This window comes from Delphinapterus leucas, chromosome 16 (genome assembly GCF_059928025.1).
Source record: "Delphinapterus leucas isolate spDelLeu-1000000601 "Yukka" chromosome 16, BTC_Dleu_Yukka2, whole genome shotgun sequence".
Classification (NCBI taxonomy): domain Eukaryota; kingdom Metazoa; phylum Chordata; class Mammalia; order Artiodactyla; family Monodontidae; genus Delphinapterus; species Delphinapterus leucas.
In genome coordinates, this window is record NC_143144.1 from 25,151,067 (window position 1) to 25,163,314 (window position 12,248).

At 47.1% G+C, this 12,248-nt stretch overlaps 1 protein-coding gene across 6 annotated transcripts in view; it reads right to left on the minus strand.

Moving 5' to 3' along the window:
* The window catches only part of LRRC20 (leucine rich repeat containing 20), a 60,584-nt gene that overhangs the window by 23,209 nt on the left and 25,127 nt on the right, over positions 1-12,248 (minus strand). For 5 of the 6 annotated variants that reach the window (XM_089897608.1, XM_089897609.1, XM_022590789.3 and 2 more), the window contains one exon: positions 7,351-7,500. The exons of the other annotated variant lie outside the window; for it this stretch is intronic. In XM_089897608.1, coding sequence (XP_089753734.1) covers positions 7,351-7,500 — 150 coding nt within the window. The remainder of the gene's footprint in view (positions 1-7,350; positions 7,501-12,248) is intronic. 6 annotated transcript variants of the gene reach the window in all.

The following is a 12,248-nucleotide window of genomic DNA, read 5'->3' on the forward strand; positions in this document are numbered from 1 at the left end:
CTCCTGACAAGCTCTGCCTGGATTCCTCAGGTCAGTGTTCCCGGGAGGAGCAGGCAGGGTCTGGACATGACTACACGGGGGGCCTGCTACAGAATGACAGAGAGAGCGAACCGTCCTGGCACTCACCACACGCTAGTACCCTCTTTTCAGTGTTTACCATGTTTTACCTCAACTTAATCCTTATGATGACCCACTGAAGTTGCGTAGAATGGATCCCGTTTTACAGATCAGGACGTTAGAAATGGCAGAGCCAGGTTCTGACCTCAGACCAGTGTGGCTCCCGGGTCCGTAATTTTATCCATGCCACTTACTGATTCTCCACACCCTGACACACACACACAAGGCTGCTCAGCTAGCTAGTTTGTCTTGGAGAAGCTTCAGAAAGATGCGCTGCTTAAAATTAGATGCTCTTGCTGAAATTTGTTATCACCAAGGGAGATTTTTGTTTTCACTGATTTAATATTTTCCCCATTCTGTGCATAGCCCTCCTGGGCCTTGTTTGTGCCAAGTTATCTTCTTGAGAAAATTCAGGTCCAGTCCTCCATCACCACTGAAGGCAGCAGGTCACCTAGCCCTCAGGCACGTGCGCAGTGCCAATAACCGTAACAGAAACCCAATGCTATCCCAACTGTAAATACAAGATTTTGTTTTTTGAAGCCACTGAGATTTGAAATTATTTGTTCCTAATGTAAAACTGGCCTATCCTGACTGATGCAGTTTGTTTCACTTTAAATGCATTTTCTACTTATAAAAGCAATGCAAGCTCACTGTAAAAACAGAGACATCACAAAAATATGGAACAAAGGAAAATGAAAATCCTGCGTGTTTCCCCCCCGCCAGAACCACTGTTGTCTGGTATTCATTCTTCTATATTTTTCTATGTACGTGCTTATGGATGGATGGATGCATGCATATTGTTTTTAAAAAACAAATGGAATCATAGACTATATACTCTTTTGAGAACTGCTTTTTTCACTCAGTAAAGCTGAGGCAGCTTTCCAAGTCATTGCTTTGTGTATCCTTCTCTGGAGATCATTACTCTCAAGATTGAGTCTTGTGGATACAAAATCACGCCCCTGCCCAGCATCTCGTTTCCCAGGGAAGGCTGCTCTCTAAAGTCCAGCCATTCTTCAGCAGCAGGCTCTAAGGAGACGCTCAGCTGCAAGGAGGAGAAGCTGAATCTGCCTGAAAGGCGGCCTCTCCTCCGGCTCAGAAGCACTTCTGAAAAGCAAAAGGCGCAGAGGGAGTCACGGCTGGGCAGGCAGGGCTTGCACCCTTGGTGTTCAGCTCCTTGACTGCATTAGGGTAATCAGAGGGGCTGTGTTGAAATTGGGAAGGAAGGGAGAGCTTTCCATTACTGAGCTTCAAAGGGAGCCCAGATCTGCTCTGGAAAGGCAGTGTCAACCCACTCTAGTTAGTCAGGCTCCTGCTGCATTAAGAAAGTATTGAAGTGCTGGGATTGGGTGGGGAAGGGTTTCCAGGAAAGCGCTCTTGGGCCGGATACCCAGCCGCACTGGGTCTGGGGCTTAGACCAAAACCGAATAATAATGGCTAACATCTAATAAGCAGTACTATGCTCCAGGTACTTGTTCTCTGGAGTTTACACGCAATCATCATTTTAATTTTACTATAACCCATTACCTCCAATTTACAGAGAGATGAAATAACTTGCCTAAGGTCACACAAACCCCAACCTCTCCCCCAGTTAATCTGACCTTCCTCTCCCAACCCCCAAACCAGGATGTGAACCCCAGCCAACCTCCCCAAGAGAAGTGGGCCATTCCGGCCACCTGCTTTTTCCAGTTTTGCATCTCCAATCCCTGCAGCACCTGTCCTCAGAGTAGATACTCAGCAAATCCCTGCTTATTTAGTGGTGAATGAATGATGGGGGAAAACCCAGGAGGACCTAGTTCTGATCTAACTCATCATGTGTCCTTGGGACCATCCTCTCCCTGGACAGCCTCCATGAGAAAGTCCTCCCTGCCCATTTACAGCAGGGCTGTGAGAATGAGTCGAGAGTGTTGTGAAAAGCAGGACGTGCTGCACAATACACATATTTATTAAGCACCTACTAGACGCTCAGCCCTATGCTTGAACATGAAGAGGATAATCTTTGAAAAGTAAAAGCACTGTTTCTGTTAGAGGGGTACAAGATCCATGAGACTTAGTTACTGGATTATGGAGCTTTTTGTGGGAAAAAACCCAGAAAGCTATCATTAAAGGCAGAAATCAAAAGATAAAATAAAAGAAGGTAGATGCAGCTGGGACACATGGCTTGCAGGAAAGTCAATCAGACTTTCACAATTATGCCCAGGGTCTCACTGCCCTCTTGTCGCAGGGCGGAGGGGGCTGTGTGTGTGGCTGTATTAGGGGAGCTCCAGATGTTTCTTCCTGCTCTCTTACACCAAGGTTCAGAGTCAAACAACCTAGGCTCCCAGGATGGACAGGGTCTCTGGGAGAAGACCTTACTCCATCCCACTCCCAAGACTGTCCCCAGCCTGAAAGCAGCCAGGCATGACATCCCTTTATTTACTATCCCTTCTGAGCTGTGGTTTCTGGACTCTGCTAAATGGATCTCTCCTTCCCCAAGTTCCCCTTATTACTTCCTCATCATCCTTATCTTGGACAATCGTCAGCGCCGACTCAGAGGCCTCAGACTGACCCCAGCAGAGACAAGGCCAGCTGATTACCTTAAGGGACAGATGAGGCTGGCCTGCAGTAATTACGCAGCCTGGTGGTAAAGGAATGTGCCAACTCCAAAAATACCTGCCCACTGAGGGTCAATCAGCACCTTGGCTGCGACACTGCAGCAATGAGCAATTACTTTCCTACCTGCAAGGGCCCGCCTGCAGGGCAGAGTCAGTGGGTCAGGTGGAACAATAATTGTCCTTCAAGTGGCCCATACTCAGCACTGCAGACTCTTCACACAGAGACAGTTGCTGCCCACGGGGAACAGAGAGGAAAGAAGTGAAGTTTCTGAAAGCCACATCCACTCCTTGGGGGGAGAGAGGGAAGGGGTGAGAAAACTCTTCTAACCGAGGAGTCTGGGACAGACTAAAATGAAGCGCTAGCCATTCTGCCCCCATGAAAAGGGTAGGTGGCTCTTACTCTACCAACGTGAACCAGTTCCTAAGATATACTGCTAAGTAAAAGGGACAAGTTGCAAAACTGTGCATACACTTTACTCCCATTAGTAGTTTATAAAGGAGTTCTGGATCTGGACCCACAGTCCTGACCCTATTCTCTCTCACTGTGTGACCTCGGGCAAGTTACTTAGGCTCTCTGTGCCACAGTTTCCTCATGTAAAACAAGGATAATAAGAGGACTGACCTCACAGAGTCACCAGACTTTGAGTAAATGCACCCTCACATTATAAAGTGGTTGTCTGCTCCTACACCTGCCTTCCTGAGAGACTGTGGGCTCCTCAAGGACCAGGTCTAGGTCTTGGTTTCCTTATCCTTCCCAAACGTCGGTGCTATGAGGATTAGATGAGATGACACGTGTAAAACCCTCAGTGTGGAGCTGGCGGGGGCTAAGTGCCCAGCAAATTTGGGCTTTCTTGTTATTTCCTGTTCATGCTCACACCGGCCCTAAACAGATGCTCAGGAGGAACTAATGAACTGAGTTGAAAGGCAGGCTGTGAGAGACTGAATATACACACAGACAATGGCCAAACCAAGTATAAAAATAGAACTGGGACTCATAACCTGAAGCATCCTGCCCAAGAAACCAAACCATTAGTAAAGCAGCCAGCCCAGGAAGCTAGTCTTCTGTAAGTCAGGCTTGTAGGAAGTCAGACTACTATCACCATCGACAGTCCAGGAAGCCAAGGAATACCCCCTGTAACAGTTGGCCCCAGATGGCTGGGACTTGATTACTAACCGACAGTTTCCCTAAATTTTTGTCCCAACATCCCACTCAGGACCAACCAGAGACAGCCAGATGTGCATCCTAGCCAATCCCATAGGACGCCCTGCTGCTGGTGGCCCGCCCCCGCCTCCAGCTTCCCCAGGCCAATAGCCTGCCATCAGGCCCACCTGAAGCCTTCTCCCTTTCATCCACTACGAAGCTTTCCGATTCCTCTGCCTGCCTTTGAGTCTCTGCCAAATGCAAGTGACAGTGGCTGACTCCCTGGCTAGAGCAAACTCTGAATGAACAGCCTCCGCTGGTTCTCATTTGGGCGGTCTTTGTCTATTTCTGCAGGTGTGTCTTACACACCTCCAGCCTGGCAGGCCCAGGACACACTCAATAAGAAGAGCTGAATGACTTGCATCTGGAGGAAGTGGGGAGATGGGAACACAGGAGGAGAGGGGCCAGAGGAGCCACAGCCAGACCTCAGGATCCACTCTCCGCAGAACCGATGTGCCCTTTGGACAGATTCCATTTTTCCCGCCATAAGACGGCTGAAGGAGATCAATGGGATGTAATCATTTAAAGACCACCCAACTCTGAGGCGGCCGTGACCCCAGCAGCAGAAAGTCCCCAGGGTACCCACAGGAGACAACTTGGCAGTCAGGGAGCAAGCAGGTGGCTCTCTCCCCAGCACCAAGGCAGCATATACCCACTCTGTCAAGAATATATACACTACCAAACATATGGTAGATAGCTAGTGGGAAGCAGCCGCATAGCACAGGGAGATCAGCTTCGTGCTTTGTGACCGCCTGGAGGGGTGGGATAGGGAGGGTGGGAGGGAGGGAGACGCAAGAGGGAAGAGATATGGGAACATATGTATATGTATAACTGATTCACTTTGTTATAAAGCAGAAACTAGCACACCATTGTAAAGCAATTATACCCCAATACAGATGTAAAAAAAAAAAAAAAAAAAATCTAGGAGACGATGCTAGCAGGCAGTGCGGAGCCCAGCACAGCCTATTCAAGTCTCCTCTTCACACATAAAAGGAGAGGGTTTTTTTACTTGAAAGAGAAACAAAGGCTGGGGTCCAGAGCCAGGTGGGTCTCTCAGCTCCAGCCCCTCCCTGCCTGGTCACCAACCCTAATCCACGGCTGCCTCTGTGAAATCCAATTACTGGGCACATGACAGCCTTGCCTTTGTAATCGGAGGTGGCGTGGGGGGAGCCAGGAGCCACCAGAGCACGGGAGGGGGTTCAAACGGCATTCTTCAACAGACTTCTGATGGAAGGGTATCATGATGCATCACGAATCCAGGGGCCCTAAGTGTGTTTCTCCACACTCGCTGCTGTGTCCCTGGAGAGGGCCTACTTGCTTATCCCACAAGGCACTGCCATGTCAAGTCCTTTCCAGGCCCTTGAGCTCACGCAGGTGGCCTGGAAAGGCAGCCCTGGCTGCAGGGTGGGTGACCTCGGTGTACGGCTCTGACAGCCCGGACGAGTGCTTTCTCACCCTGACCTTCCTTCTCCACCCGTGAGGTGAGATGGCAGTGACAGCTCTAATATTTTATGGGAGATTCTCCCAACTGGTGGCCCACAGGCTAAGTCTAGCTTGCAAAATGTGTTCTATTGGCTTCCAGATTAAAATAAAAATTAAGTAAAAATGGATAAAATTCATATAAATATCCACCTTTCCAGCTTCAACTGAATAAAACTATCAGAACGATCCCGTGGCACATCTGGCAGAAGCTGAGTAGGGCCTGTAGCAGGTGGCCACAGTCCCCACCACTCCCTCTTGTTCCATGCTCAATCTGAGTCACTCATTACCTACCTGCTAGTCTCTTAAGCGTTGGTGTTTATAACCCCTGAACTATGGTCTCAATCTTGGCTGCCGGCACTTTAGAACGACTGATACTGATGTTAAGAGATACCTATGCCCAGGCCCACACCCAGACATTCTGATTCAACTGGTCTTGGGGTAGAGCCAAGGCAATGATGTCTGTAGAAAAACTCCTCAGTTAATTCTAATTTCAGCCAGGCTGAGAGCTGCTGGTCCAAGGGCCCTGGCAGCTGGGAGGACCCGTCTCACCTGTGTAAAGAAAAAGCCACCAGAAAAAGAAGGACGGGAAAAGTGGGCCTGGTCAAAAGCACCCACAGGTGCCCTGGGGAAACACGTGTTGCCCTGGGATCCCCTCCACCCCCAACATAAGCACTTTAGCTTTTTAGGCACAAACGCAATGAGCTTTGTGAGCTTCGGTCAGAAACGACAACATAGATCAATCCCTCCTGCTTGCCCTTGTGTTTGCGCCCAGTCTAGGTCCTGCCTGTAGCTCCCTCCTGAGCCACTGTCCAAGCTGCTTCCTGTCCCTGCACTGGGTTTGCCAATTCACACCTCTCCCCTCCCCTCTTGACTCCGCCCAGGGCTCGCACCTCCTGTAGGAAGCTGCATGAAATATCCTCCTCTCTCAGGCTTCCCTGGTGGCGCAGTGGTTGAGAGTCCGCCTGCCGATGCAGGGGACATGGGTTTGTGCCCCAGTACAGGAAGATCCCACATGCCGCGGAGCGGCTGGGCCCATGAGCCATGGCCGCTGGGCCAGCGTGTCCGGAGTCTGTGCTCCGCAACGGGAGAGGCCACAACAGTGAGAGGCTCACGTACCGCAAAAAAAAAAAAAAAAAAAAAATGCTCCTCTCAAGTCCCTCAGGTACCATCAGCATTTTACTTATTGGTTTCTCTAAACAGGCTCTTAGACTCCTTTCATGCCCCTATTGGATAGAGAATTCCTGAAGTCAGGAATCACTTCTCCTGTGCCCCCTGTGCCCTCCCCAATTCTCCCACCCCACTATTTCACGAACACACACCAAGCGCCCAGGCTGCAACTCCATCCCACGGGTCACTGAGTGGCAGTGGACTCTTGCAGAAGGATGGAGGGGCTACCTGGAGAGTGGAGAGCGGGCACTGCCGCCTGCTTGTCCACCTGGAGGAGCCATTTCAGATGAATCTACAACGCCCACCTGCCAGCCTCCTGCCCACCTCCCTGCCGAGCACCCGTGTCTGCTTGCTGTACGTGTGCACAGCACAGAAAACAACAGCCCTGGCGTCTGTCACTCCTGAACTGAGAAAGCAACATGGGAGAACAGTGCTAGGTTGCAGGGGGGTTGGGGCATGGCAGTCAGAAGGGGGCTCGTTCAAGTCTACCGAAAAATAACTACTCCTGAGCTGCAGGACCCCAAATACTCTACTGGTCTGTTCAAAACAAGAGAATCACTCTGGGACCCACACCCTTGACCATGAGTCAATCTGATTCACAGCCAGCTAGAGGCAGGAGTGGCACTTAGAGATTTCCAGAGGACACAGGTCCACCCTTAGAGCCTCCCCTTGGGAATGATTTCCTGAGACTAGCTGACTGGGGACTAGCCCTGGTGACATTCCCTAGACAGGGTCGGAGCCTGAAGGATGAGGGTCAGCATGCTCTCCTGGCCTCAGCTGACCAGGGCCTACCTTGGAGCTGACAGAACGTGGTCATGAACTTGCTGGTGAGGGACTTGAGCTCATTGTTGGCCAGCGTGATGAGGTGGATCTGGTCGGTGACATTTCGCAGGACCTTGTAGATGCCGATGGGGAAGGAAACCAGCTTGCACTCGGCCAGGTCTGCAGCCAAAGGACAAAGACCACAGTTAGCAGCCACAGCTGCCCATCGACTCGCCCCAAACCCCACAGACCCGACCCTGTATCTCCTCCCGGCCTCCTTTGTCTCCTACCTGGCTCCCCTGTGCCAGGCTCAAGACCCTGCCGTCCCTCCTCCAAAAGCCTTCATCACCATTCATCACACTTGTCCCAGTCTCACACACTGAACCTAACAGTTTATTCTAGCACCTTCTCTAACAGCACAGCCTGCTAGCTGGAATGCAGAAGACAGAGCTCTGATGACCAGCACTCACAGCCGTGTGCTTGAGGCCCTGAAGGATCCACAAGTCCCTCCAGGATCATCAGACTCAATGGCGAAGCCAGGGTCTTAAGAGTACTTTATAATAGTCTACTTCTTTGAAAACAGGCAATTTACACAGACTTTGTGGTATGACCTTCTTCCCCATCCTGTCACTCTCAAGACAGGTCTAAGAGGTACCAGGGAAGCCTCTATGAAGAACAGTCTGGCAGTTCCTCGAATGGTTAAACCTAGTTACTGTATGACCCAGCAATTCCACTCCTGGGTATATACCTGGGAAAAATGAAACCATGTGTCCACACAAAATAGTACACAAGAATGTTCACAGCAGCATTATTCATAATAGCCAAAAAGTGGGAACAACCCATGTGTCCACTCATAGACGAATGGATAAGCAAAATGTGTGTATCCATAAAAAGGAATATTGCTTGGCAATAAAAAGAAATGAAGTATCAATATATACTACAACATAGACAGGCCTTGAAAACATTATGGTAAATGAAAGAAGCCAGTCACCAAGGACAATATATTGTATGAGGCCATTTATATGAAATGTCCAGAACAGGCAAATGTACAGAGACAGGAAGTAGATTAGTGGTTACCTAGGGCTGGGGGTATTGAGGGATGGCAACTAAGGGGTGAGGTGTTTCTTTGTTGGCGTAATGCAAATGTTCTAAAATTGGATGTGGTAATAGTTGCACAGCTCTGTGAATATATTCAAATCACTGAACTGTACACCCTAAACTGTATGGTATGTGAATTATATCTCAATAAACCTGTTTCATATATATGGCAGCAGAGAGACACTGAAAGCATGGAGGCTCAGAAATTAGACTGTCCAGCTCATCTAAGTCACTTAAGTTTCCTGAGCCTCAGTTTTCTCATCTGTAAAATGGGGGTATCGTTGTCTACCTAGCAAGGCTGTCAGGAAAAGTAAATATAATAATATGTACTAACCAAGTGCCTGGCAGATAAGTAGTGGGAATGCTAAATACAAATGCTGTTTCCCTACTCACCTTCCACTTTGCTCTCCCCTTCCCACCTTACCCAAATTGTCTCCATGCTTCAAGGCCAGTTCCCATCCCACCTCTTCTGGAAATCTTCCTGGATCACCCCCATTACTGGTGATTGCCCCCCCAACCCCGATCAGGAGCACTCATCAACTCAGACAGCACTGCCCCATCTCTCAACAAACTCTTGTCTTTTCCCCAAAGAGGCCGGGCTTCCCCAGGCACCTCTAAGCCTTTGAAGATTGTTCCAGTATTAATATACAAAATTCAATAATATTCCTATATGCCAACAATAAAATACAGTTTTTAAAGATCTTATTCTGAACAGCAACAATAATGCAAAGTCTATAGAAATAATCAAAATTTAAGCCCTTCTCCCTTATCTGCCTCACAGAATTTCTACTCTGGCTCTAATACCAGCTCAAATGTCATCTCCTCCACGAGGCCTTCCCTGACGGCCCTAAGCTCTAGCCTCTGAGTCTCATATGGTGTAAATGAGACCTCTTCATCCTGTATTGTATTAACCTCCTTTTGTGTCTGCTTTCCCACTGGACTGGGAAGGCCCCCAGAGCACAGCGTCAGCAGAGGTCCACCAGGCTTGGAGGGCAGGGCAGGGTTACTGGTGACCTCATTAAGCTGGTTTAAGGAAAGAAAGGGGACAGGTGGGGGTAAGGGCAAAAGTCCAAAAGACTGAGGAACCATAGGGGTAGGACATCCTGTTAAGAAGTGTCTTTAGGGAATTCCCTGTTGGTCCAATGGTTAGGACACCGAGCTTCCACTGCAGGGGGCCTGAGTTCGACCCCTGGTCGGGGAACTAAGATCCCACAAGCCGTGTGGCATGGCCAAAAAAAAAAAAAGAAAAGAAGTGTCTTTACTGCTTGCTCTGGTCCAGGGCTATGTTAGGTGATCCCAGCCCTGCGTACCAGTCCAATGTCAGGTACCTGCTCTTATATCAGCAAGTGGGGTTTACAGAAGAGAGTGCAAGGTCCTGCCGGGAAGAACGAATGCCCAGAGGTCAGACATTCAGTAAAAAGAGATCAAGGGCTGGACCTAGACCAGCTCTGTAGGCTTGAAGTTTGGGGCAAGCTGAGGATTCTTGAAAGGGCAAACACTTCCAAACAATGAGCCCCCTAGTGCTTGGTGCCAGAAGCACAAAGAAAGGAGTCTTGTGGTTGTGAATCACAACAGCCGCTTTGGCTAAAAGCAACAGGTCTCAGACCTGCTAGGAACAACATCAAGGAAAACGTCAGAAGCTTTCCCTTTAAAACAAAGAGCAAAATAAGGATGCCTTCCATCATCGGTATCCCTGAATATGGTCTTAGAAGTTCTGGCCAAAGAAATAGAAAGCATAAACATTAGAAACAGACAAAATGATTATTAAGTGCATGTGAGATGACTGCATAACCTCAACAAAGCAGGCATCTGACAAAGTACACAAATTAAAAAGATCTCAGCAAAGTGGCTAATTAAAAGTACAAAATTCAATAATATTGAATTGCCTATATGCCAGCAATAAATATAGTTTTTAGGATCCTATTCCAAACAGCAGTATAATATAAACTATAAAGATAATCATAATAGAAAATATATCTGACCAATATTAAGAAAAGTAGTTCTATTTGTAGTTTTTTAAGGAACCTCAATACTGTTCTCCATAGTGGCTGTATCAATTTACATTCCCACCAACAGTGTAGGAAGTTTCCCTTTTCTCCACACCCTCTCCAGCAATTATTGTTTCTAGCTTTTTTGATAATGGCCATTCTGACCGGTGTGAGGTGATACCTCATTGTAGTTTTGATTTGCATTTCTCTAATAGGTAGTGAGGTGGATGGACCTACAGTCTGTCATACAGAGTGAAGTAAGTCAGAAAGAGAAAAACAAATACCGTATGCTAACGCATATATATGGAATCTAGAAAAAAAAACGGTACTGATGAACCTAGTTGCAGGGCAGGAATAAAGAGGTAGACATAGAGAATGGACTTGATGACATGGGGTGGGAGGGCGAAGCTGAGGCGAAGTGAGAGTAGCATCGACATACACACACTACCGAATGTAAAATAGTTGGCTGGTGGGAAGCAGCAGCATAGCACAGGGAGATCGGCTGGGTGCTTTGCAATGACCTAGAGGGGTGGGATAGGAAGGATGGGAGGGAGGCTCAAGAGGGAGGGAATATGGGGACATGTGTATGCATATGGCTGATTCACTTTGTTGTGCGACGAAAACTAACACGGTATTGTGATGCAATTATACTCCAATAAAGATCTATTTTTAAAAAAGATTAAAAAAAAAAGTAGAAAGGTTCACAAAGATATTTTTACAAATGGGAGGACTTCCCTGGTGGCTCAGTGGTTGAGACTCTGCCTGCCAATGCACGGGACATAGATTTGATCCCTGGTCTGGGAAGATCCCACATGCCACGGAGCAACTAAGCCCGTGCGCCACAACTACTCAGCCTGTGCTCTAGAGCCTGCAAGCCACAACTACTGAGCCTGCACGCTGCAACTACTGAGCCCACATGCTGCAACTACTGAAGCCCGTGCACCTAGAGCCCGTGCACTGCAACAAAGAGTAGCTCCCACTCACCACAACTAGAGAAAGCCTGCGTGCAGCAACAAAGACACAATGCAGCCAAAAAAAAAAAGTAAAAAATAAATAAATAAATATAAATAAATAAATAAATATAAATAAATTTTAAAAAATGGGTTTGTACGTGGAGAGATATAGCATTCGTTGACAACAACTTAAAATATTGAAATAACAGTGATTTTTTAAAGAAGTTAATTTACAGATTGTTTAATGCAATTCCTACTCAAAGCCCAGAAAGTTTTTTTTTAAACTTGATGAAATGGTTTTAAATTTCAACTAGGGAATAAGCAAGCAAGACTCTCTAAAAGAGAAGAAGGTGGAGTGATAACCAACTTTATAAGGCTGCAGTAATTAAAACAGAGGGTAATAGGAAAAATAGATCATAGAAAGAAAATACAGTAACTACATAGGAAGAACATACAGATCCACAGTCCAGAAAATACAGACCGTAAATAATATGTCATAGTTTAATAAACACTAAAATGGAGGCCTCACAAATAAATTAGGGAAGGGAACTGATGTCAGAATAACCAATTAACGATTTTGGGAAAATAAGAGAAAGAGACTCTCAATTAACCTAAGAATCAAAAAAAAAAAAACTCTAGATAAAATTGCACTTTAAATATTTTTTGAAATGAAATCAAAAAATCAGAAGTAAACAGACTTATACAACCACTTAAGTGAGGAAGACTTTCTCAACCGAGGAGCCTTGAAGAATCACAAAGGAACAGATCAACAAACCTAACCATAAAAAAATATGAAACACCTGGATGCTTAGAAGAAAATAAGGCAAGCAACAGATTGTGAAAAAGGATCTATAAATAGGATACATAAGTTGTTATATTGATTATTTTA